The following is a 23862-nucleotide window of genomic DNA, read 5'->3' on the forward strand; positions in this document are numbered from 1 at the left end:
GTGCCTTTCAAGAGGGTTTTTTTTGTCAGCCAAGCCCTGGCAATGCAGATGAATTTGTCTGCAGACAGCAAGGTAAGGGAGAAAGCAGAAATACCCCCCTTCTGCTCACCTGCTAAGCCCCCTCCTCAGGATGCAGGCACAGAGCAGTGCTGTGGGAACAGAGGGCACTACAAGGCTGTTTGCTGAGAGGCAGAAAGGAGAAGAAGAAGAATAGGAAGTGCTATCAGGTCATGGAAACTGCTCACAAAGCACCCCAAGAGTAGGAAACCTGCAGCAGGCCATTGGAGGGATTGGAGATCAGAGGAAGAGAGGCCATAGCAGAAAAGCCTTTGCCTCTCTGGCAAAGCTTTTGGTTTGAAGCTTTTGCCTCTTTGTTTGCTTCACAAGAGCCTGAGCAGTTTCTTCCACCTTCTTTTGAGGGGGCTCTGCAGAATATTTGCAGAGGAAAGGTTATAAAAGAAAGGGAAAAAGCAACTAGTGGCTTGGGCCACGCAGTGTCCCCCTGAAGAAAAGGGAGGGTGAAGCAGCTGGTTGTCACGTGTGGCCTCTAGTCATTCTCAACTGCCCCAGCCCTCAGGGACTGGGAGGGGCAAAAGATGTGACGTTCATTTCTAAGAAGGGCAGGAGGGAATTTCAGGGAATAGCTGACCTCTAAATCTGCTGTGTGTCCTGAGAGTCTGTGCAGGGACAGGGACCATGGGCAAGTGGGGAATCGCCTGCCAAGGGGTCTCCAGGATTGTAGCAGCACTTCCTAGGGGCTCTGGGCTCATAGTGCCCACGCTGCTTCCCAAGACGAGTGCAAATCAGCTTTCAGCCCAGATTTTAAGGGAACTTGCTGGTCAAGAGAGGAGGTCCTCACATGGCTCCATAATTAGTAAGAAAACAGGAAGGACGGTGTAGGAGTCAGCAGTCAATTTTTGCCGTGAAAAGAGATCTCTAGGTTTGTCCCATGTTTTTTCAACACACTCGTGAGTGACCTGGAAAAGGGAATGAGCAATAAGATGACAGAGTTTTGCTGAGGTGATTAGATTACTCAGGTTCACTGGGACAAGTGTCAGCTAGGAAAGAGTACTGACAATTACAACAGCAGGCAGTAGGCAGATGAAATTCAGTTTAGATAAATATCAAGTGATAGACAAGGCAGAGAGGGAGGGAGAGAGGAGGCCCCAAATCCACAAACAAGATTATGTACTAAGCTGGCCATTCACAGCAAGGCCTGGAGCTATTTCAGTTATCTGGATGTGCATAAAAACACACATCAAATCATCTTTGTGAGTGACAAAATAGAAACAAAGTGGGAAATCCTTGTGCCACTCTTCAAATTGGTGTCTCACCCCTGCCAGTCCCTGTATGTCCCAGCACCAGCATCTCTAGAAGAGTTGAGGAGAACCAGGGGAAGGTTTGGAGGAAAGCAATAAGGAGGACTGAAGGCGTGGAGCCATGCCTGGATGACTAAGTGAGCTAGAATTTCTGTTTGGAAAATGTGCTGTTGGGTGGATACAATCCAGGTCTGTAAAACCGCCACTTCAATGTTCATCCACCCTTTGATGTCGAGGGCAAAGGAGCCCTGGACAAGGTCCTGTGTGCGAGAAGAGCTGCTGCCCCCTCTCAGAAGCTCCCAAGTTAAAGGGGGAAGCAGGATTTCACAGAAGTGAAACCCACTGTGGGCTACAATGCACATGAACGGCATGTCCATTCCAGCTCAGAGGCTGGGGAACAGTTCAGGAGTTACTCTATGCGTGTGTCACTTTTACCTTTTCCTGGCATCTGCTTTTTCCTCTGTTGGAGACAAGCCTTTGAGCCAGATAGGCCTCTGCTTTGATCCAAGGTACCCGCCTGCCCTTATTTTAGGAGGGCTTCCATTTATCTCAGCACCACGGTAATGGTGCATAACTGCACACAGTCATTCATCTTGTGAAATACAAGCATGTGCCTCACAGCTGGTGGCTGAAGGTGGAAGCGGGCAGAACGCTGCCCAGGAGGCTGATTCCTTGGACACTGGCACAAGGTAGGAGAATCCATGAGCAGCATGGTCAGAGTTCATTTCACGAAACGGGCAGCCTTGGAGTGTTTCCCATCCTTCAGCAGATTCGTGGCCTCCAGAGCTTCATGTGACTTACATCCCTGTGCTGAGCTTGTTCTGTGCCCGCAGATAAACTTTGAGGGTCCTCCGAATCAGTCTTCCTTCCGGGAGTGGGTAAACAGATGTACCAGTGGGTAAGCAGATGTAGAGGATGGGGTGAAGGCTGGTGAGGCAACTGGTCCTGTCGTGTCTTGGCCATGCTTGGAGGAAGTACTGACCTTATTGCTGCAATGGTGTCAGGAGGACATGAGGTGCTTGCCATTGAGTGTGCTGGCAACCCTTTGGCTAGGGACAGCAAGGACACTGCTACGCTTGGTGTGGTGTAAAGGGCTTTTTAAAGAGCTGGTGTTTCTGGGTATAAACCCATAGCATGCCTACATGGCACCATGGAATTGCTCTTGAATGGGAAGCCAAGCATGCACTGTGCTCACCTTCAGCGAAGGCAGCAGGAACAGGGGAAAAGGGGATGCATGGAAGGGGAGAGATGGGTAAGTCCAAATCTGGGTGACAAACGTCTGCCTGCAGGTGTGGCTGTCCTGCAGTGCAGGTTTTTCTGCTGTGGTTAGGCGGTTTTGGTGACAGCTGGCTCTGCTGTCAGCTCCCAAGGCTTGCCTGGTAATGGGACTGCGCGTGGCCCAATACCGCAGGTGTCAGCATCTGTCATGGCCTTTGTGTGTAATGAATGGGCAATTAAAATTGTGCCATCTCTTGTTTGTACCTGCTTAGAGGTGCTAGTCTGTGGTTTGTTAAACCCACTCCTTGTGATCTTTTTCCTTCCACTTACACATTGCTTTTGTGGGGATAAGACAAACTGCTGTATGCCCAGGATCAAAAGGGATGTCCTTACACCAAGGCCCCACATTACTCCTCCCTTTCCCTGTCCTTTAGAATGTGCAACCACCAAGCTGGTGGCTTGGCTAAACACTAGCAGACTCCTCTGGGAGGTGGTTAGAGCTGCACTGCACCAGCTGGAGAGGTGGCATCTGTTCCCATGTCCCATAGGGGAGGGCTGCTCTCCCCCAGTGGGAGTGAGGCTTCCACCTGTTGCTGGTGTTGGTTCATGTGTCCTTTTCTGTTTCAGAGTTGTTTGTAACAGCCAGTGGCTGGAAGTGTTTCCTGCTGTAATGACTGCTGACCCGTGCACCCTTTGGCAGGCACTGTCTCTTTGTGGAAAAAATTAGGAGGCACTTAGCAAAGTGAGATGGAAAACAAACAGAGCAGAGTAGGGCTGGCAGTGCCTGCCAAGGAGGCTGGGCTCCCGACGCAGGGATGTGGGCACGCTCTGGGCGGAAGCAGGAGGTGGTGGGAAAGCAACAGCATGCCAGAATGCCCTGCTCCTGCGCCCCCCGAGTCCTGCTCCCAGCTCCCACTGTCTCCTCCTCAACGCCCCCAGCTCCTGCCATCTCCTTCACAGCACACTTCCCTTCCTCTCTTCTCTGGATGCCTGGGCAGTGTGTGGTACCACACACGGGCTGTGTGCCAGCTGTGGTACCTGATACCTCTTCTCCTTTTTCATGGATGCCGCTAGACCCCCAGGGCTCCAGCCCTGGTGACTTGAGCCTAGGCCTGGCACTCACCCCTGACAGCGGGGGGGGGGGGAGGGGTGTGTTTGGAAACAGGGGAAGACTACCTTCAAATACTCTGAACACGAGGCTTGCCCTGGCTCTGTCCTCTCTCCCCAGGTATGTCAGTGGGATCAGTCCCTGTTTCTTGGGACACCAATGTGACCTGGTGGGGATTGGAAGGAGGGCCAAGGGCATGACTGGGCAAGGGGCAGCATGTTGTGGGCTTGCTGAGGACATACTGGGGGCACTGGGTTTCTCCTGCCTGTTTTGGGTTGAGATCTTTGCCTGGAGAGAAGCAGTGGCCTTAGTGGGGTTTCTGTGTGCGAAGCGGTAGCTGTTGTGCTTGCAGATTACTCCGCTAGTTCCAGGTTAGGGCTCGAGGTGTCTCTTCCCCAGAAGTACTGGCAGGCTGCCGTGAGGGGATTTTGGGATGTTTTTTCTGGAAGCTTGGATGGCTCACTTGGACAAGGCAGGAGCTGTCATGCCCCCAGGCTGTCTGTGTGGAAAGGGAGGGGAGCGGTGCTGCAGATGGCTCCGACATTAACAGGGTGGCACCTGCTGCGTTGGCAGGGCTCTGATCCCATGCAGGCATATTGTTGTCCTGCTCTGGCTTTCCCAAGCATCCAAGGGGCTTCCCAAATTTCTCTCCGCATCCTGCCGGCTATGTTTTGGTTCCATAATAACTCAGGCTCCCCAGCCTGCAGGACTCCATGGTGGGAGGAGGCGATCTGTGCCCAGAACCACACGGGCACCTGTGCCAGGGGACGGGCTGCGCTGTGCAGGGGCTGGCAGGGACTACAGATTCCAGCATGCTGCTGGCTGCCTCCTCCTCCTCCTCCGCCCCACCTGGCAGGGCGCAGGCAGGGATGCTGCAGGCGGCGGCAGAGCGGGCAGCCGGGGGGCATGTCCCGGGAGGCCCGGCGACACAGCGCTGGCAGCCCCACTACAGGTGAAGCCCTGGGAGGAGTGCGGGAGCACCCCGTGCTGCGCCACCCGGACTGGAAAAGCACAAGGCAGGCCTGCGGCTTCTCCAGGGCCGATAATCCCGCTCTGCCCTGGGGAGAGGGGGGACTGGGGAGGGAAGGTGCCTTCTCGGAGCTCTGGAGACTGCATCGGCCGGTAGAGTGATACCTGAGTGGTGCAGGTGCTCAGCAGGTGGTGATGGGAAAAAGGAGTGGTGGGCGCCTGGGAGGGGACAGCAGTGCCAGGAACGCCCTTGGCTTTTCAAGGTGACTCAGGAAAGGGCTGCGAAAGCCCCAGGAAAGCGGAATTGAAAATGGGGGATTTGCTTGGTTCAGGTCGGAGAGGCTGCTGAATTAAATGTGTCTTTTGTGTTGCCAAGCCTCGGGCATTGGAGGAAGGTGGGAAGGGCAGGGGGGACAGATACAGCCCACTGTGCACATGTTTCTCTCACAGCCCCAGGATTGGGGGCATAGAGCTGCAGGCTCTTAAATCCCTTAAGAGCCTGCTGTGAGCAGCTGGGCAGCCAGCATGAGCAGCCTGGACATCTCAGGAAAGCAGTTTCGTTTTGGAGGGAAGGCTTGGTGTGCCCAACCAGCAGAATAAGGCTATGTATCACAGCCTCTCGGCTGAAGGAATCTGAGTTGCAGGTTTCTGAAACTGTTGTGCTGTGCTCTCATCACTTGCTGGGTTGGTGTTTGGCTCCCAGTACTGTGGAGCACTTAGCCAGCAGCATGGATTGGGGTTAAAACCAGCACTGCCCCTGCCTGGCTTGTGTCCCTCACTCCCATAAAAGCTTCTGTTTGTTTTCCAGACGGAGAGCAGTGACAAGACTTGCTGGGACCTGTGCTGACTCTTGCCACACAAGATGACAGCAAGGGACGGGCCTCAAGATAGGTAATGGCAGGTTCTGATGTAGGTATGGGAGCACATCCAGGATACCAGGAGGTGTGGGAGGACAAGGGAACCCAGCATTTGGGGGGACCCCCTCTCCTGCATGCTCATTGTCTTACTGAGCTGTCCCTTTTCTCTCAGCTTTTCTATAGCAAATAGGCTGTAAACAGTCCCTTGTGCCGGGATATGCCTGGGAAGCCTGACTCCCTCCCAGATCTGGTGCCACATGCTAGGGCGTATCTGGGTGCCACATGCTAGGGCGTAGCCAATCTCCCCCTGCCTTCCAACCCTCCTGGTTAGGGCGTCCCGTGGTCCCTCTGCAGTGCCACATCTCTTCCAGCAGCCCAGGCTAGTAGGGGCAGAAAAATAAACATCATCCTCCCTTTTCCTCCTGATGCCTCCTGCTGTGGAGTCAGGGACAGTCAGAAGTGATGCCTCTCCCCTGCCCTGCCCAGCATCTCCTCCAGACCTCTCTGTTGTCTCCACAGGTACAAGGCTGTCTGGCTGATCTTCTTTATCCTGGGCCTGGGAACACTGCTGCCGTGGAATTTCTTTATGACTGCCAGGGAGGTGAGGGTTTCCCTCTTGCTGTTGTCCATTACACTAATTTTCCCCTGTCGTGCTGAAGGACCATGGTGCAGGTGTGTCAGCAAGGCACAGCATAGAGCTTCTGTGTTTGCACACAGAGAACACAAGCATGTGTGACCTGGGTGGGATGAGTGGCACTGAGGCAGCAGCAGGGATGAGCACAGTTCTGGAGGAAGGATGAGGGTGGTCTGGGTGTGTATAGGGGGAGGCCTTGCAGAATCTCAGCCTCACCAGGCTCTTTCCCTTATAGTATTTCATCAGCCGCCTTAAGGACCCAGAGGACATGAGCCACATCAGGAACCAGACCTCCAAACCCTCCTACCTGCAGTCCGTGTTTGACAACTTCATGACTCTCTGTGCCATGGTGCCCCTCCTCATCTTCACCTGCCTCAATTCCTTCATCCACCAGCGGTGAGCCTTGCCCTATTCTTGCCCCTGCCAGCCTCCACAGGACTGCCCAGCCCTGGCCTGTCCTCCTGCCCCAGCACTCAGACAGGCCGCAGCCCATTCAGTCAGGTCAAAGGCAAAACACCTGTCTCCTGTCCTAGGGTTTAGCCGGGATTCCTACAGGATAGTTTGGTCCCAGCCTCACAGGCTTTTGGAGGGCTGGGTTTTCCTCACTGAGACCCTCTTTTATAGGATTTCCCAGCAGATCCGCATCTCAGGCAGCCTGGTGGCCATTGGGCTCGTGTTTTTAGTCACTGCAATCATGGTGAAAGTCCCCATGGAGCCTCTTCCCTTCTTCATCTTTACTATGATCAGCATTGTCTTCATCAACTGTGAGTGAAGCAGGGCAGGGAAGGAAGGGGGCACAGCCCCATGGCTCATGCTGATCCCTCTGGGAGAAAGGCATGAACCTCTGCGTGGAAGAGCCAAGGAGGGGGGGGACTTGCCTTGCCTTGCAGGGCAGAGACCTTGGCTCCCTGCAGAAGTTTAATCCATCCTTGCCATTGGTTTCTCATTTCTGCATATCTTTCCCCTTCACAGCTTTTGGCGCTATTCTCCAGGGCAGCGTCTTTGGGCTGGCAGGGCTCCTGCCTGCCAGCTACACAGCCCCCATCATGAGTGGGCAAGGCTTGGCGGGCACCTTTGCTGCTTTGGCGATGATCTTCAGCATAGCCAGTGAGTAATCCCTGTCCTGCAGGTGATGCGGTGTTCCCAGAGCACTGCTGTCACAGGATGTGCTGGGGTCATGCTGCAGGGTTGCGTGGGACACAGCAGCAGGGCCTCACTCCTCTCAGCCCTCATCATCATCTTCATTTTTCCCCCATCTCTCTCCTCCTGTGCCTTCAGTTGGCGCCCAGCAACCTGAGAGCTTCATCGGTTACTTCACCACGGCCTGTGTGGCGATCGTACTGGCAATCTTCTCCTACATCATGCTGCCTCGCATGGTGAGACTGTTGTCCTGGTGGGGAAGGGTGTGGGGACATGAGACCTTTGGACCTCCCAGGACAAGGACTGTGGCCCACTAGTATCCCAGCCTTGGCTCCTACCAGCCCCCACCTCCTCTGTCAGGCCAAGCTCTCCTGTGTCCTGAGAGAGCACTCCAAGATACTTCTCACCTCAAATATCCCAGTAAGAATACAATACAGATAGTGGAGTGTCTGAGTCCGTAGGAGAGCAGGAAAGCATCATTATTGGACATAAGTGAAAGGAATAGTTTGCCCATATTGCTGTTGCCACACAGACCCTGCAAGCCTTGTTTCTGCGTGCATGAATGAGTCCTCCACGCTGTCTCTCTGCAGGATTTCTTTCGATACTACTCCATGAAGGACAAGACAGAGTACCGTGTGTACAATGCAGAGCTGGAGACCAAGAGAGACCTGATTAAGAAAGGTAAGGGGCTGAGAGGAGGAAAAGAAAGGGAAAAGAAAAAGAGCTGAAAGAAAGAACTGAATTAGATCTCAGCTTTCTGGGGTCTGCTATGACTTACATATGTCTCTCCATGCAGACGAGAATGGAATGGAGCAGAATAACTCAAAGATCATCCCTATCCACAACCCTGATGAGAAGCCCTCTGTTGTTGCTATTTTTAAGAAGGTCTGTGTGTTGCCAGCAAGCCCTGCCCTGTCCTTCCTTTCAGGATGGGCAAAGGTGTAGGAAAGCATGAGGAGAGGAGATCAGCCCTGCACTGGTCTCTTGCCTTGTGTTTGGTACGAGCATCTTTCTCTCATCTGCCTAGCTCTGGGTCATGGCTCTTTGTGTCTGCTTCGTCTTCACTGTCACCATTGGCGTCTTTCCTGCCATCACAGCTAAGGTGTCCACTGTCCTCGGAGAGGGAAACAGATGGGGTAAGTGTGCCAGGGATGGGGTGAAATAGGAGAAAACTGAGGACAAGGTAAGTGGGCTTGAAGTAGTAAGTATGTGTGGTGGGATGACCCTGGCCAGATGCCAGGTGCCCACCAAAGCCGCTTCAAAACTCTCTACAGCTGGACAGGGGAGAGAAAATATGATGAGAGACTCCTGGATTGAGATAAGGACAGTGAGGGATTACTCACCAATTACTGTCACAGGAAAAACAGACTCAGCTTGGGGAAAATTAATTTAGTTTATTACCAATCAAATCAGAACAGGATAATGAGAAATAAAAAACCCAAAATCTTAAAACACCTTCCACCCCTCCCCTCCCTTCTTTTCTTCCAAGGCTTAACTATAGTCACGATTTCTTTGCCTCCTTCACCTGCAGCAGTGCAGGGAGACAGGGAATGAGGATTGTGGTCAATTCATGACACATTTTCTCTGCCGCTGCTTCCTCCTCAGGGGGAAGACACCTCCCAGTCTTCCCTTGCTCCACCATGGGGATCCTACCATGAGAGAGTCTTCCATGAACTCCAATATGAGTCCCATGGGCTATAGTTCTTTATGAACTGCTCCAATCTGGGGCCTTTCAAAGGCATGGAGTCCTTCAGGAAGAGACTGCTCCAGTGTGGGTCTGCTGCAGGATCACAAGTCCTGCCAGCAAATCTGCATCAGCATGGGGTCTTCCACAGGCCGCAGTTGGATATTTGCTCTACTATGGACCTCCATGGGCTACAGGGGGCTAGCTTACCTCACTGTGGTGTGCACCAAGGGCTGCATGGGAATTTCTTCTCTGACACCTGGAGTGCCTTCTCCCCTTCCTTTTCCACTAGCTGTGGTGTCTGCAGAACTGTTTTGCTCACACATTCTCACTTCTCTCTCTGACTGCAATTGCAAATGTTGGGTTTTTTTCCCCTTCTTAAATATGTTATTCCATAGGCACTACCACTGTTATCGATGGGCTTAGCCTTGGCCAGCAGTGGGTCTTGGAGCCAGTTGGCATTGGCTCTGTCAGACATGGGGGAAGCTTCTGGCCACTTCTGACAAGCTGCCCTTGTAGCTCCCATGCTACCAAAAACCTTGCCACATAAACCCAATACAGTATGCCTGAAGGGAAGAGGAAACCACTGGGCATGGTGGTTTGGATGCAAACACCAACCTGGCTGTGAGACCATTTCAGGCCTTAGTGGGAAATTGAGAAGACATAGACCTGAAAGAGTTTCCATGCAATTGGCATGAGGGGTGCAGGTGGCATGCTGGGCTTGTCACTGACGTTCTCCCCTTTCTGCAGGTCTCTACTTCATTCCTGTCTCCTGCTTCCTGCTCTTTAATGTCTTTGACTGGACGGGACGGAGTCTCACTGCCCTCTTCACGTGGGTAAGTATGGGGCAGGGAGCAAATGCCCAGGCAGTCTCTGTTCTCAGGTCCCTCAGCCATGGCTTTCACTGGGGCTGCCATCTGTGGCTTGGAGCAGGAAGGAGGTGCAAACCTGACTCCTGCTTTAAGTCCTAAGCAGAGATTTATGGGTCAGAGCCGAGAACCACAGTGTTGTTATGTCCTCCCACCTCTCTTTCAGCATGGCTTGGATGAAGTTGCCTCCTCCATTTCAGCCTCTTTGTAAACAAACCTTCACTCCAGCTATGCAAACAGCGAGACAGGATGGCGACAGGGGAACAGGGTGAAAGACAGGGCAGCCCAAAATAAAACCTTTGGCCTCAGCACAGGACACAGCTCTTTTAAAGACCCTTGTCATGGGAGCAGGGCAGAGCCATGCCATGTGGGTCACAGAGCTGTCCCCTGCCACATCCCTTGCTTTCATCTCCCCAGGCTGGGCGAGGAAGGGGGCTGTCCTGTCTGAGTCTCTTCCTGCCCCTTCACTCACCCTCCAAGCACCGTTTCCCCCATATTGTTCAGGCTGTTTGTTTAGAGAAGCTCTCCAGGACCATGTGCCATGGGATCTGCCCAGGCCTGACCTCCCCACAGCCTGGAGCTGCTTCTTCCCTGGCCATCACTGCTGGCTGCCCTCGGCCTTGGCCATGAGCCGCCTTGCCTGGCGTCCAGGCCACAGCCTCCATAGTGGGATGACCCAGCAGGAGACATTTCCAAAACAAGGCTGTGTGGAAAGTCTGACTGCATGTGGTTTGGGCCTCATTTCCCTGGTTGGGGCCCCGCTCACTCCTTTTCTCCTCAAACAAGAGAGGCATCTATTTTCATCAGTTTGCCCCAGGGATACAGCAGCTGGCCTAACCTCAGCTTCCTCCTGTGCTCCTGAAGTGTTCTGTGGCCACGCCAGTCCAGCAGCTTCCAAAGCATTTGGGGGTCTCTCCTGACCTCAGAGCAGTGAGTCCTGTCATCTGCAACCCTGATACCTCACTGAGAGGACCCCAGACAGAACTAGGCACATCTCGTGCCAAGGGCTGCCTTGGTCCCAGCTACAGGGACAACACAGCAGGAAGGTGTCTCTTTGTGCCAGCCTCAGTTGTCCAAGAACTCTGGTAGGATCTGAGGAGACTGTAACTTGGTCCAGGACCTTCCCACCACATTCCAAAACCGCCCCAGCATAATCCCTTTCCCAGATTGCTGGATCTTGCTCTGCTTGGCTGGGAGATGGCGTAGGAGGCTGAAGAGCTGGTTAAGGCCCAGTTTGCCAGCACTTAGGTGCCAGAGGGGATTTACCTCAGCCAGCCTTGTCCTGCACGATTGTTCACTGCATGAGTATGTGCGAGGCTCTCCTGCCTGCGTGCCCAGCAAGGGCTTAGCAATCATCCCCAAGTCCAGCTCAGTATTTTAGCTCTAGTGCTGCTGCTCTCCAAGCCATCTGAGACAGGGCTTTCAGACCTAGTAGAAGTTCCTTAACACAGAAGGTGGTGATGCCAAGGTTTGTTGCAGCAGAGGAAGTCTCTCAGCAACTTTTCCATCTCAGTGTCTCCTTTGCAGCCCTGACACAGTAGGGACAGGCTCTGTATAGCCCCTGCTGGCATGCCATGGTATGGGGAATGCCCAGCTCTCTGCTGCTCAGCCACGGTATGGGGAATGCCCAGTTCTCTGCTGCTCAGCCACCTGTGTTTTTCTCCCAGCCCGGGAAGGATAGCTGCCTCCTGCCAGTGATGGTGGTCCTCCGTGTCATCTTTGTCCCTCTTTTCATGCTGTGCAATGTGCAACCCCGTCACTACCTGCCTGTGGTGTTCTCTCATGATGCCTGGTACATCGTCTTCATGATCATCTTCTCCATCTCCAATGGCTACCTGGCCAGCCTCTGCATGTGCTTCGGGCCCAAGTGAGTAGGAGCTGGGGATGAGGGAAGGGTTGATTACACCCCCAGATGACAGTCCTGGCATCTGGAGAAGGGACTGCAGGCACAGAATGGAATTGGCACTACTCCCGTTGTCCCATCTCCCAGGCTTGTGCCTCCATATCTTAGAGGGATGAGGAAGCTATTTGGGCTCTTCATTTTCTCCACTTGCCACTCAGGGAAAGGGACCAGATGCGGTGGGGATCTGGAGGGGAGCAAAGTGTGGCATAGCAGGGTTAGCAACCCTGCCCAGTACAGGTGGCATGAGGAGCGCAGCTGGGGCTCATCCAGGTGGGATGCAGTGCACGGGGACAGGAGCCAGAGAGGGGTATTCCTGGTGACAGGAGCTTCAGGTTGCCTGCCTGATGTGCTTCTTTGTAAGTCCACAGTGTAGAGACAGGCTCTTGGAGCCAAGGTGGATTTGCTTTTGCTGTTCCTCTGCTGCAGAGGAGCCTCTCATCTCCACTGAACAGGAGGGCATGGGGCATGCATCCTGAGAATGGATCTGACACCTGTATCTCCCCTAGGAAAGTGCTTGTGCATGAAGCAGAGACAGCTGGAGCCGTCATGGCATTTTTCCTGTCGCTGGGCTTGGCCCTAGGAGCTGCCATCTCCTTCCTGTTCCGAATTCTCATCTAGCAGAGGCACACAGAGGGTGCAGGGACACCAAGAGATGGCTCCGCATCCTCCTCCGAGGCCCTGGACACCTCAGCACTGTGGGAAAGTAACACCTCATGCCTGTCCCTGCCAAATCACACTGCCACAGCAGACATTACACCCAGGGACGGTTCCACTCCTGCAGGGTTGGCCTGGCTCCTGCCACGCTCGGTTGTGTGATGCCTTCAGGCCTACGTGCCTTCTCCTTCCCCATGCTGTGTGTGTTGTAAGACCCCCGGGATCTGAAAGAGGTCCAGCTGCCTCCCACACTGCATAACTTCCCTGACTCAAGGCCAAAAGCCATTTTTAGCCTTTTCTCTCTGACGGAGTGGAAGGCTGGTATCCAGTGTTACTGTTTCTCTTGTCCTTGTCCCCAAGGCACCAAGGGACTTGCTCTCCTATCCTCTCTTCCAGGGTGCCTGGAAACACCCCATACCCCCTGTCCTGCTGGTAAGACTTGTGAGTAGAGAAAAGAGCCCCAGCCTGCCTCGCTATCCCTGCTCTCCGCTAGACGCACATCCCCTGTGCAGTGGTATCCCAGGGGCATAGACATCTGTGTCCTGCCCACATAAAAACCCAATACCATGGCCAGGCTGAGGAAGGAGGAGATCTCCACACCCCACCGTCTCCCCTTCTCCTTGGCTCCGTTCCCTTTTGCTTTTTTTGGTGATTCTGACATTGATTTTTTTCAGCCTCTTGGTTGTGTGACAGGAGATCCCACTGTGGGCTGCAAAAAGAGGCAGCAACTCCCTTCCCACCAAGGCTAAAGGGGGAGGCCTCACCTCTCCCTTGGCTTTCCTGTCCCTTGTCTGTGTAAGTGTGTCTGTACAGTTGCCATTTTCTATAAAAAGACCAAAACGCTCCTTAGGGTTTGTGTGTGTCTCCATCGCCACAGGGAAGAGGGGCTGTGGAGGTGCAAGGGCTTAGGGGTGAGCAGCACCAGCATTTCCTGAGCATCCTGGGGTGCTCTGTAGCCAGAATCAGATGTGGAACTGGTGTGTGCATCGCCTGCACAGACAGGCCCAGCTACAAGGACACAGCCAGCATGGGAGATCATTGAACTAACAGAATTACTGAATGGTTTGTGTTGGAAGGGACCTTAAAGATCATCAAGTTCCAGGGACAGGCGATTTGCGGAATAAAGACTCTATATCCAATAAGGTTATAGAGAGGTTAAGTTTATTCAAGGCTGGGGTGCATGAGGGATGGCTCCTCCAAAAACATGCACACCTGGTCGAGTTAACAACTTGTTTATATGCAAGTAAGTTATACATATTCATTCTTCATGCATAAACAATATTTTCTTAGAAAAGGCAGGGTTATTATAGTGAGTTCTAAGAACTGATTTCCATCTTCTCCGCCCCATGCACCTCCTTCTTGCGCCTGCACCTTTCCTCTTGGTAATTAGGGGCAGGGGTCTTCTGGTGGTCTTTGGGGATGAAGTTCATAGTCTTCACATGTCCTTTTTACTTTTGGCTTAAAACTGCCCCAGACCGGATCTGCTGACAACTGTAACTGGTCTAATTGGCGAATTTCTCTGATTATCCTGTTCTTTTGACATATCTTCTGATTTATCTTTGTTTCATATGGTGTCCAGTCTATTTTAGTTAGTACAAGAAATCCCTAAGGCCCCTTAGTTCAGAAGCTTCAAGGACAGGTCCTACACATCTGTACCTTATGATTTTTGCCATATGGTAAGCTACTTTATATAAAGTGATTTTTATAATAACTATTAAGCAAATTCTATGATAGATGTATTGATTAATAACATCAATCAATAAGGATAAGTCCCTCCAATCACAGGGGCACCTTTCACTAGACCAGGTAGCTCAGAACTCCATCCAGCCTTGCCTTGAACACCTCCAGGGATGGGGCATGCACAACTTTGCTGGACAACCTGTTCCAGTGCCTCACCACTTTCACAGTAAACAATTTTTTCCCTAATATCTAATCTAAACCTACTCAAAGTTTAAATCCATTCTCCCTGTCCTGTCACTACATGTCCTTATAAAAAGTCCTTCTCTGTCCCTTCAGGTATTGGAAGGCCGCAATTACATCACTCCAAAGCCTTCTCTTCTCCAGGCTGAACACTTCCAATTCTCTCAGCCTTTCCTTGTAGGAGAGGGGCTCCATCTCTCTAATTATCTTGGTATTCCTCCTCTGGACTCAGTCCAACAGGTCCAGGTCCTTCCTGTGCAGGGACCCCAGAGATGGATGCAGTGCTCCAGGTAAGGTCTCATGAGAGAGGAGCAGAGGGGCAGAATCACTTTCCTTAACCTGCTGGCTATGCTGGCTTTGATGCAGCCCAGGACACAGTTGGCTTTCTGGGCTGCAAGTCCACATTGCTGGCTCATGTTCAGCCTCTCGTCGACCAGTACCCCCAGGGATGCTGCCCTCAGGGTACACCAAGGGACCACTGGCACCTCTGGTAAGAAGATTCCCCTGCACGTTCTGGTGTGCAGTGACCTGCAGCACACCCACCTGGGAGCTTTCCTTGCACCTGTGAACAGCCAGAGTGCCACCTCCTGCTCCTGGCGGGGAACTACACCAGCCTGACAGCAGACCATCCCCTCCATCTGGCCCACATAATTCACAGCCGTCAGCTCCTTGGCACCTCCAGGTACCACAACCGGGCTCAGATCCCCTCATCCTACCCACACATCTTCCTTCGCTGGTCAGGCCCATGTGCCACAGCCTCAAAACAGAATCACGGAATCACAGGATGGGTCAGGTTGGAATGGACCACAGTGAGTCACCTCCCTGCTCAGTCAGGGTCACCCTAGAGCAAATTGCACAGGATTGCATCCAGATGGTTCCCGAGTATCTCCAGTGAGGGAGACTCCACAGCCTCTCTGGACAATCTGTTCCTGTGCTTGATCACCTTCACAATGAAGGAGTTTCTCCTCATGTTCAGGTGGAACTTCCTGCGCATCAGTTTCTGCCCGTTGCCTCTTGTCCTATTGCTTGGCACCACTAAAAAGAGCCTAGCTCCATCCTCTTGGCACCCTTCTTTCAAATATTTATATATATACAGTGATCAGGTCCCCTCTCCCTCAGTCGTCTCCTCTGGAGGCTGAACAGGCCCAGCTCCGTCAGTCTCTCCTCACAAGAGGGGCCCTTGAGTACCCTCATCTTTGTTGCCCTCCGCTTGTACCAAGGAGCCCAGAACTGAACACAGGACTCCAGATACAGTGATAAGACTTATCCTTTCACTTCCCTTAGACACTAGAAAAACAGACTATCCAAATTAGTTTGCAACGAGGACACGGCGCTGCCATGTGCTCCACCCCTGACACTTCCCGTCCCCTCCATCTTGTCCCCTCCCTCCTCATGCGCTAGGCCCCTAGTACACTGAGCCCCAGGACAGCGGAGCCACATGGCCCGCGGCCTGGCGGGGAGGTGCTGGATGAAGCCGGGGCACTGCGAGCGCCGTTCTCTGCCTAGACCCGAAGCCGAGGACGGCACCGCCGTGCCCTCTGCGGAACGCTCTGGAAGTGCCCCTGCACCGTTCAGCACCGGCGCCTGCGTTCGGCGCGCAAAGTAGTCCCTCCCTAGGTTTCCCGCCGTCCCTCTCGCGGCGCTCAGAGGGCCGCGGACGGCGGCACCGGGACCCTCCAAGCGCCGCGGCGAGGGGCGGGGGGGAGCCCCGGCCGGGATTCCGCACGGCAGCGCCACGAAGCTGAGCACTGCGCCCCCGCCCCCACCATGGCCGCCGATAAAGGGCAATGCAGATGCCGCCCATACTCCATGCACCTGCGGCGCGCTGACAGGGGTCCCTTTAAGGCGGAAGGATATGGTGTGCGGTGGCTACTCCGCTCCGCGACCATAAAGTGAGGCCGGCGGAAGCTGCGCTCTTTTAGCCGGTCCGTGAGGCCAGAGACGGTGAGGGCAGAGCGGCGCGGGGGGAACCGGGCCCGGTGCCGCCGCCCTCCCCCTGGTGCTAATGGCCTGTGCTTGCCTTGCAGATGCCCGAGAAAGTGCAGCATGAGGAGGAAGATGCGGAGACCTTCGCCTTCCAGGCGGAGATCGCCCAGCTCATGTCGCTCATCATCAACACCTTCTATTCCAACAAGGAAATCTTCCTGAGGGAGCTCATCTCCAATGCCTCCGACGTGAGCCCGGGCGGGGGGTGGGCTCCTTCCTCTGCTGGGGGGCTCGGGGAGCGGGCTGGTGCCCTGCCGGGGGGTGTCCAGTGAGAGGCCGGGTCCTGGGTGTCCTGCGAGGCCATGGCGACCATCCCCCTCTCCTCTAGGCCCTGGATAAGATCCGCTATGAGAGCCTGACGGACCCCTCAAAGCTGGACAGTGGGAAGGATCTCAAGATTGACATCATCCCCAATCCCCGGGACCGCACGTTGATCCTGGTGGACACTGGCATTGGAATGACAAAAGCGGATCTCATCAACAATCTGGGCACTATCGCCAAATCTGGGACCAAAGCCTTCATGGAAGCCCTGCAGGTGGGTTGCCTTTAGTTGCATGGGTTCCCTGAGGCCTGGGCCACAGGCTTGCGCTGGTGTACGGATACAAAGGAATAAATAAATAATGAAAAGGCCTTGCTACCTTGTTTGCTGTGGGAGCTGTTTGCCTACCCGAGTGTGCTTCTCTACCTTTCCAGCAGCAGGGAGGAGCTGTGGGTAGGGCTGGCTGCCTGTTGGCACTTGCTTGTTTTTTTCTCTGTGCTGACCCAGTTCTTCGCTGCTGTGACTTAGTGGCAGACATTTCCTATCACTTCAGTGGGCTTACTAGTTGCTGTCTGTTTTCACAGGCTGGTGCAGACATCTCCATGATTGGACAGTTCGGTGTGGGTTTCTATTCTGCCTATCTGGTGGCAGAGAAGGTGGTTGTCATTACCAAGCACAATGACGATGAGCAGTATGCTTGGGAGTCATCAGCTGGGGGCTCCTTCACTGTCCGAACTGACCATGGTACGTATTGTACAAAAAAACCATACATTTTTCTGCCAGAAGCACCCCTTTTCCTGGTGCTCCCTAGAGCTGTGCTGCATTGTCAGTTACACTGGTTGTTTTTGATATCCTGTAACAAATTTGCTGATGACACCAAGTTGGGAGGGAGTCTCGACCTCCTGGAAGGCAGGAGGGCTCTGCAGAGGGACCTGGATAGATTTGAGAGATGGGCTGATTCCAGTGGGATGAGGTTTAACAAGGCCAAGTTCTGGGTCCTGCAGTTTGGCCACAACAACCCCCTGCAGTGCTACAGGCTGGGCACAGAGTGGCTGGAGAGCAGCCAGGCAGAAAGGGACCTGGGGATACCAATTGTCAGGAAGCTCATCACGAGCCAACAGTGTGGCCAAGAAGGCCAATGGGATCCTGTCCTGTATCAAAAATAGTGTGGCCAGCAGGACCAGGGCAGTGATCCTTCCCCTGTACTCTGCATTGGTGAGGCCACTCCTTGAGTACTGTGTTCAGTTCTGGGCCCCTCAGTTCAGGAAAGTTATTGAGGGGCTGGAGCAGGTCCAGAGAAGAGCAACAAGACTGGTGAAGGGACCGGAGCACAAGCCCTATGGGGAGAGGCTGAGGGAGCTGGGGTTGTTTAGCCTGGAGAAGAGGAGGCTCAGAGGTGACCTCAGCACTGTCTAGAACTACCTGAAGAGAAGTTTTGCCAGGTGGGGGTTGGTCCCTTTTTCCAGGCACTCAGCAATAGGGCAAGGGGGCAGGGGCTCAAGCTCTGCCAGGGGAAGTTTAAGTTGGAGATCAGAAAAAAATTCTTTCCAGAGAGACTAACCAGGCATTGGAATGGCCTGACAAGAGAGGTGGTGGATTCCCCATCCTAGGAGGTTTTTAAACTGAGATTGGGCGTGGCACTGAGTGCCATGATCTAGTAAACAGGCTGGAGTGGACCAAGGGTTGGACTTGATGATCTCGGAGGTCTTTTCCAACCCAATCGATTCTATGATTCTGTGATTTAGGCTGAAGGACCTGGTCGCACTTACTCTCTGCCCTTGAATGCTATGTGCTGAAGTGCTAACGTTTCTCTCCCCACACTGCAGGTGAACCCATTGGACGTGGCACCAAAGTGATCCTGTACTTGAAGGAGGACCAGACAGAGTACTTGGAGGAGCGTCGTGTCAAAGAAGTGGTGAAGAAGCACTCCCAGTTCATTGGCTACCCTATCACACTCTATGTATGTAAGGAAAGGACTGTGGGGACCCACTGGAAAGCTGGAGGCAGGGGTGGGTGATGTTGGGAACAGAAGCCCAGAGTACACTCTCTTGTTCCCTTCTGCAGTTCTTGGCTGGTGGGTATTAAGCAGTGGTGCTTCCAGTTTCTGTGAGCAGTGGTGATTTGAGGCTGGGGGGTTTTTGGAGGTGAAGGAGGTGGGTATGCAGCCATGCTTTTGGCCTTTGATCTGTACAGCTGGAGGTCAATTAACCAGCCACAGAGGAAGGAGGGTTTCTTGCTGCTTGTGTCATCCTCACAGATGGAGCTTTGGGTTGCTCAAGGAGGGACTTGGGGGGGTTGGTTCCAAGAGAAGCTTTGGTTTCAGATGTTGGATTTGTTGGCCCTTGGAGGACACCCATTTTTCTCATCAGGAGCAAAAGGAATTCTGGTAACACTTGAGGCTAAAGCTGAGTATTTCTTGTCCCTTTCTCCACAGCTAGAGAAGGAACGTGACAAAGAGATCAGTGATGACGAGGCAGAGGAAGAGAAAGATGAGAAGGAAGAGTCAGTGTCCAAAAATGAGGAGAAACCCAAAATTGAGGATGTGGGCTCTGATGATGAGGAGGAGGGAGACAAAGGCAAGAAGAAAAAGATGAAGAAAATCAAGGAGAAATACATTGATCAGGAGGAGCTGAACAAGACCAAACCAATTTGGACCCGCAACCCTGATGACATCACCCAGGAGGAGTATGGCGAGTTCTACAAAAGCCTCACCAATGACTGGGAGGACCATTTGGCAGTCAAGGTGAGTGCTGGACTACCCTGGCTTCTGGGGAGAGGCAGAGGGTCCTGTTCCAGCCCATACTGAGAGCCACCACATGGTTGTGCCTCTGTGGTACTGAGGGCTGCCAGGCCACTTGGTGATGTGGCAGCCTGCACTGTGACTACCATGCAGGTGGAGGGGTTGGTAGTGCTTGCGAGCAGGACAGGAGGATGTTGGGCCTCAGAAGCATGACTCCTCTGTTCAAGCCTGCTGAATCCAGAGAACCTTGGCACCTAGGAGACAGTGGGGCTGAGAAGGGGGAAGCACAGGTCACTTGGGTGCTAGAGACCCTGCTATACCCCCTGCCAGCCTCAGTGCTGAGGAACAGCAGTTCAGCCTCTCTACAGTGGGTGCTGGGGGAAGGGCTAGAAGTGAAGCACCCCAGCACCTGTTTCTTTCCTGGCTCCACAGCACTTCTCCGTGGAAGGGCAGCTGGAGTTCAGGGCCCTGCTTTTCATCCCACGCCGTGCCCCTTTTGACCTATTTGAGAACAAGAAGAAGAAGAACAACATTAAGCTGTATGTGAGACGTGTCTTCATCATGGACAGCTGTGATGAGCTCATCCCTGAGTACCTGAGTAAGAGCCTCCTGGTGTGGAGCTGGGACCCCCACTGCTGGTGTGGTACTGCTCCCAGTATAGAGGTGTTGGATGAGGCACTAGCTGGTGTGGGTGCACAGCAGTCAGTGTTTTAGCACTTTCTCTCCTGTGTTGAAGCTCAGAATCCTTAACCTGATATGCGTTTTAATTTCTCTTACTCAGACTTCATCCGGGGTGTTGTGGACTCAGAGGACCTGCCTCTGAACATCTCTCGTGAGATGCTTCAACAGAGCAAGATCCTCAAGGTGATCCGCAAAAACATTGTGAAGAAATGCTTGGAGCTCTTCTCTGAGCTGGCAGAGGACAAAGAGAACTACAAGAAATTTTATGATGCCTTTTCCAAGAATCTAAAGGTGAGCTAGGCATGCTGCACCTGGAGGAGGGAGGGGCCTGTGACCCATTTGCCTAAGGAGCAGTCTTGTCCCTGTGCCATGTCTCCTCTGCATAGATGTTGGGATAAAGGGAGGGGGTTTTGTGAGTGCCTCAGAGAGTCTTTGTCGGCAGCTGTCCCCTCCTGGTGCCCCAAGCCGAACATTGAAATGATCAGGAGATGGGCTGAGATGGGTGTACGTCAGGGGTGGGGGCCTAGTGCATCCAGGTCTCATCCTGGAGTCTTCATGGATCTTTTCTGCCCCCAGCTGGGCATCCATGAGGACTCAACCAACCGAAAGCGCCTTTCAGAGCTGCTGCGTTACCACACGTCCCATTCAGGTGATGAAGTGACTTCGCTTTCAGAGTATGTGTCTCATATGAAGGAAAACCAGAAGAGTATCTACTACATCACAGGTGAGCCAGAGCTCCTGTAAGCCCTAATGAGGTGGAGGGAGGTTACCTGCCTACTAGTGCTAACTTAAAACTTTTCCTGCTGTCTTTAGCAGTCCATCCCTAGGAGTTGGGGAAAGGCCACAAGGCCTAGAGCCCTGGATGCTGCCAGTTTCACATTAGAGGTTCCAAGTGACTGATGGTATTTGTTCTGCTGTAACCAGCTCTTACATCCCGGTGACATTTGATTTCAACTTTCCACAAACACAGGGGAGAGTAAGGAGCAGGTTGCCAACTCAGCCTTTGTGGAGCGTGTGCGGAAGCGTGGCTTTGAGGTCGTGTACATGACAGAGCCCATTGACGAGTACTGTGTGCAGCAGCTCAAGGAGTTTGATGGCAAGACCCTGGTATCAGTAACCAAAGAAGGGCTGGAGCTGCCTGAGGATGAGGAGGAGAAAAAGAAGATGGAGGAGAGCAAGGCCAAGTTTGAGAATCTCTGCAAACTTATGAAGGAGATCTTGGACAAGAAGGTGGAGAAGGTGAGATGGCCAGGGAGCTCAGCCCTGGCTGAAGGGAGGGGATCCTCCATGCTGCAGGCAAGGGCCCCAGCTCAATGCATGCCTCTCATCTCCTGCAGAGGAGCCGCTAAAGGAGACTGGAGGTCCCAGCATGCACCATCTTGCTCTAAGCAGCCAGGCTGCAGGCGAGGGGCACTGACCCAAATACGTGCATTGATGGGAGAGGGTAAGTGTGGGAAACATACAATGGGTGCTCAAAATGCAGGCCGAGCTGTCCATACTACTCAGTGTAGCAGTCCTGGAACTGCTTGGAAGATCTCTGCTTGTTTTGGGGTGTCCCCAGGTGAACTTGGGACAAAGACTTTGGGCTATCGTATATGCTGTGGCTGGGGCCCACTCTGAGCATATGGGGACCTTGCTCAGCTAACCCTTGACTACATTTGCAGGTCACTGTCTCAAACCGGCTGGTCTCGTCTCCCTGCTGTATCGTCACCAGCACCTATGGTTGGACAGCCAACATGGAGCGCATCATGAAGGCTCAGGCGCTGCGGGACAACTCTACCATGGGATATATGATGGCCAAGAAGCACCTGGAGATCAACCCTGACCACCCAATTGTGGAAACCCTCCGCCAGAAGGCTGATGCTGACAAGAATGACAAAGCTGTCAAAGATCTGGTGGTACTGCTCTTCGAGACGGCTCTGCTGTCCTCTGGTTTCTCCCTGGAAGATCCCCAGACTCACTCCAACCGCATCTACAGGATGATCAAACTGGGGCTTGGTAAGTATCCATGCAGCTTCTCAGGGCTGGAGCAGGTCCTGACAGCAGGTTAACTGGTCAGGCTAGTGTGTAACTGTCTTGTGGCCAAGAGAGGCCAGTAAGTGAGACATACTGGTGTTATGTGTGGAACTGGCTGCATACATGAGGTGGCCAGGGACAAATGGAAGCATGGAACAAAGTACTTTAGGATGACTCATGGCTCTTAAATGGACTGTCCTGTCTTCCACAAGCCCTGGAGCCACCACCAGGCTGTTCAGATCACAAGCTGAGGCTTTTTATCTCTTCAGAGTGAATGTCAAAAAGTCTTGTGGGTGACGTGACCCATCTGGTATAACAGCTTGTGCTTGCACCCAGCCTTTTTCTTCTATTCGCTATTTAGCTACAAATGTAAATTAGGAAGTACTGTGGCTTGGCACAACTAAGGTAGTAACTCCTTTACTGCCTCTTCTCAGTAGGAGTAGGGTCTTGCATTACTCAAGCTGTGCAGGTACATGGTCTGTATAGTAATACAACTTTCTGTTCAGAGTATGCTGAAATACCTGCAGTGTTGGAAATTAAGTAGCTTTAGAGTCTTGCAACTGCTTTAGTTGACTGGATTTATTGTGTTTGTCCCAAAAGAAATGCTTATGTTGTAAACCACATTCACATCACTATTTTGTGGTGTTGAGTGACAAGTCCTTTGTTGTTAACCTCTGCTGGCTAAGGAGTGTCCTCCAACGGCATAGGTAGTATCTATACACTCGTGCAGATGTTACTGGGAATATGATAGAGGATTAGTGCTGTTGTTGACAATAATTTAATAATGGGGACTTGTGTTCTATTGGTTTTCAGCATGGAGGAGACTGAGGGGTGATCTCATTGCAGTCTGCAGTTTCCCCCCAAGGGGAAGAAGAGGGGTAGACACTCATCTCTTCTCTGGTGACCAGGGATAGGACCTGAGGGAACACCATGAATCTGTGTCAGGGAAGATTGAGGTTAGATACAAGGAAAAGGTTTTTCACCCAGAGGGTGGTTGGGCACTGGAATAGGCTCCCCAGGAAAGTGGTCACAGCAACAAACTTGCCAGAGTTCAAGAATCGTTTGGACAATACCCTTAGATGTGTGATGTGATTCTTGGGGCTGTCCTAGGCAGGGCTAGGAGCTGGACTTTGATGATCCTTGTGGGTCCCTTCCAATTCAGGATATTCTGTCATTCTGTAAACTACTGAATGCTAATAGGCCTATTCTTCCTCAGGCTGTGGGCAGGAGACATGTTTGCTCTGGGAGAGGCTGTACTTCTGGGATCAGGTGTCACTTGGAGGCCTTATCTCTTTGTTTTTCCCCCTTCTCTCCCAGGCATTGATGAAGATGAGGTGACTGTAGAGGAGCCCAGTGCAGCTGTACCTGAGGAAATCCCACCTCTGGAGGGAGATGAAGATGCATCTCGCATGGAAGAGGTAGACTGGAAAAAGAGGAAGGCTCTTCCCTCACCTACCAGACCTCTGCCCTATATCATGTCTGCTTAGAAGAGGGTCTGCTCCCACCAGCTGCTACTGACTCCTTGGTGGTGTGTATTTTTTTGGCTATGTTTCATTGGGGTTGTTTTTGGCAGGGTGCAGGAGGGCATGATTTCCTGTTTGTTTGTAGTGAGTGATTCAGATAGCCCAAGGCCTGTCGTATGTCTTTCTGCTTGTGTAGAAACAGCTACTCATGTGGGGAGTGGAGGTGAGGAGGCATCAGGCTTCCACTCTCACCCCTGCTGGGGTGCCCCATGTTACCATTAGGCATTAAACACTGCCTTTATTCCATTGGGGTGGGAGAGCCCTTCCTCTGAGCTGCTTCCTCCCTGAGCTTCCAGGGTAGGATATTGTATTTTGGTTGGTTTTTGTTTGATTATTTTTCTGTTACTTTGTTCTACTGCAATTAAAGAATCAATGATTTACA

General features: G+C 52.8%; 2 protein-coding genes across 15 annotated transcripts in view; both read left to right on the forward strand.

Moving 5' to 3' along the window:
• SLC29A1 (solute carrier family 29 member 1 (Augustine blood group)) overlaps window positions 1-13200 on the forward strand; it is a 34025-nt gene extending 20825 nt beyond the window's left edge. For 8 of the 13 annotated variants that reach the window (XM_071576460.1, XM_071576511.1, XM_071576454.1 and 5 more), the window contains 12 exons: window positions 5423-5505; window positions 5991-6072; window positions 6341-6501; window positions 6730-6869; window positions 7078-7212; window positions 7384-7481; window positions 7836-7926; window positions 8042-8130; window positions 8273-8381; window positions 9680-9765; window positions 11466-11665; window positions 12208-13200. In XM_071576460.1, coding sequence (XP_071432561.1) covers window positions 5477-5505; window positions 5991-6072; window positions 6341-6501; window positions 6730-6869; window positions 7078-7212; window positions 7384-7481; window positions 7836-7926; window positions 8042-8130; window positions 8273-8381; window positions 9680-9765; window positions 11466-11665; window positions 12208-12319 — 1332 coding nt within the window. In that variant the 5' untranslated portion in view covers window positions 5423-5476 and the 3' untranslated portion in view covers window positions 12320-13200. Of the gene's footprint in view, window positions 1-1921; window positions 2009-3744; window positions 3766-4480; window positions 4662-5404; window positions 5506-5990; window positions 6073-6340; window positions 6502-6729; window positions 6870-7077; window positions 7213-7383; window positions 7482-7835; window positions 7927-8041; window positions 8131-8272; window positions 8382-9679; window positions 9766-11465; window positions 11666-12207 lie in introns of those variants that run through there. The other 5 variants (XM_071576473.1, XM_071576502.1, XM_071576437.1 and 2 more) reach the window with 5 other exon arrangements.
• A 2907-nt stretch (window positions 13201-16107) lies between these two features.
• Window positions 16108-23862, forward strand: HSP90AB1 (heat shock protein 90 alpha family class B member 1). Of its 2 annotated transcripts, XM_071576350.1 has the most exons (12): window positions 16109-16219; window positions 16303-16449; window positions 16590-16796; window positions 17105-17264; window positions 18347-18480; window positions 18955-19263; window positions 19693-19858; window positions 20042-20232; window positions 20518-20665; window positions 20912-21180; window positions 21606-21939; window positions 23275-23862. In XM_071576350.1, the coding sequence occupies exons 2-12, from the start codon at window positions 16303-16305 to the stop codon at window positions 23442-23444; spliced, it is 2235 nt and encodes a 744-aa protein (XP_071432451.1). In that variant the 5' UTR covers window positions 16109-16219; the 3' UTR covers window positions 23445-23862. The 2 variants fall into 2 exon arrangements, with proteins under 2 accessions (XP_071432460.1, XP_071432451.1); XM_071576359.1 differs by lacking the exons at window positions 21606-21939; window positions 23275-23862 and adding an exon at window positions 21279-21563 and having other exon boundaries at window positions 16108-16219.

The sequence above is a fragment of the Pithys albifrons genome, chromosome 2, assembly GCF_047495875.1.
Source record: "Pithys albifrons albifrons isolate INPA30051 chromosome 2, PitAlb_v1, whole genome shotgun sequence".
In the NCBI taxonomy this organism is placed as follows: domain Eukaryota; kingdom Metazoa; phylum Chordata; class Aves; order Passeriformes; family Thamnophilidae; genus Pithys; species Pithys albifrons.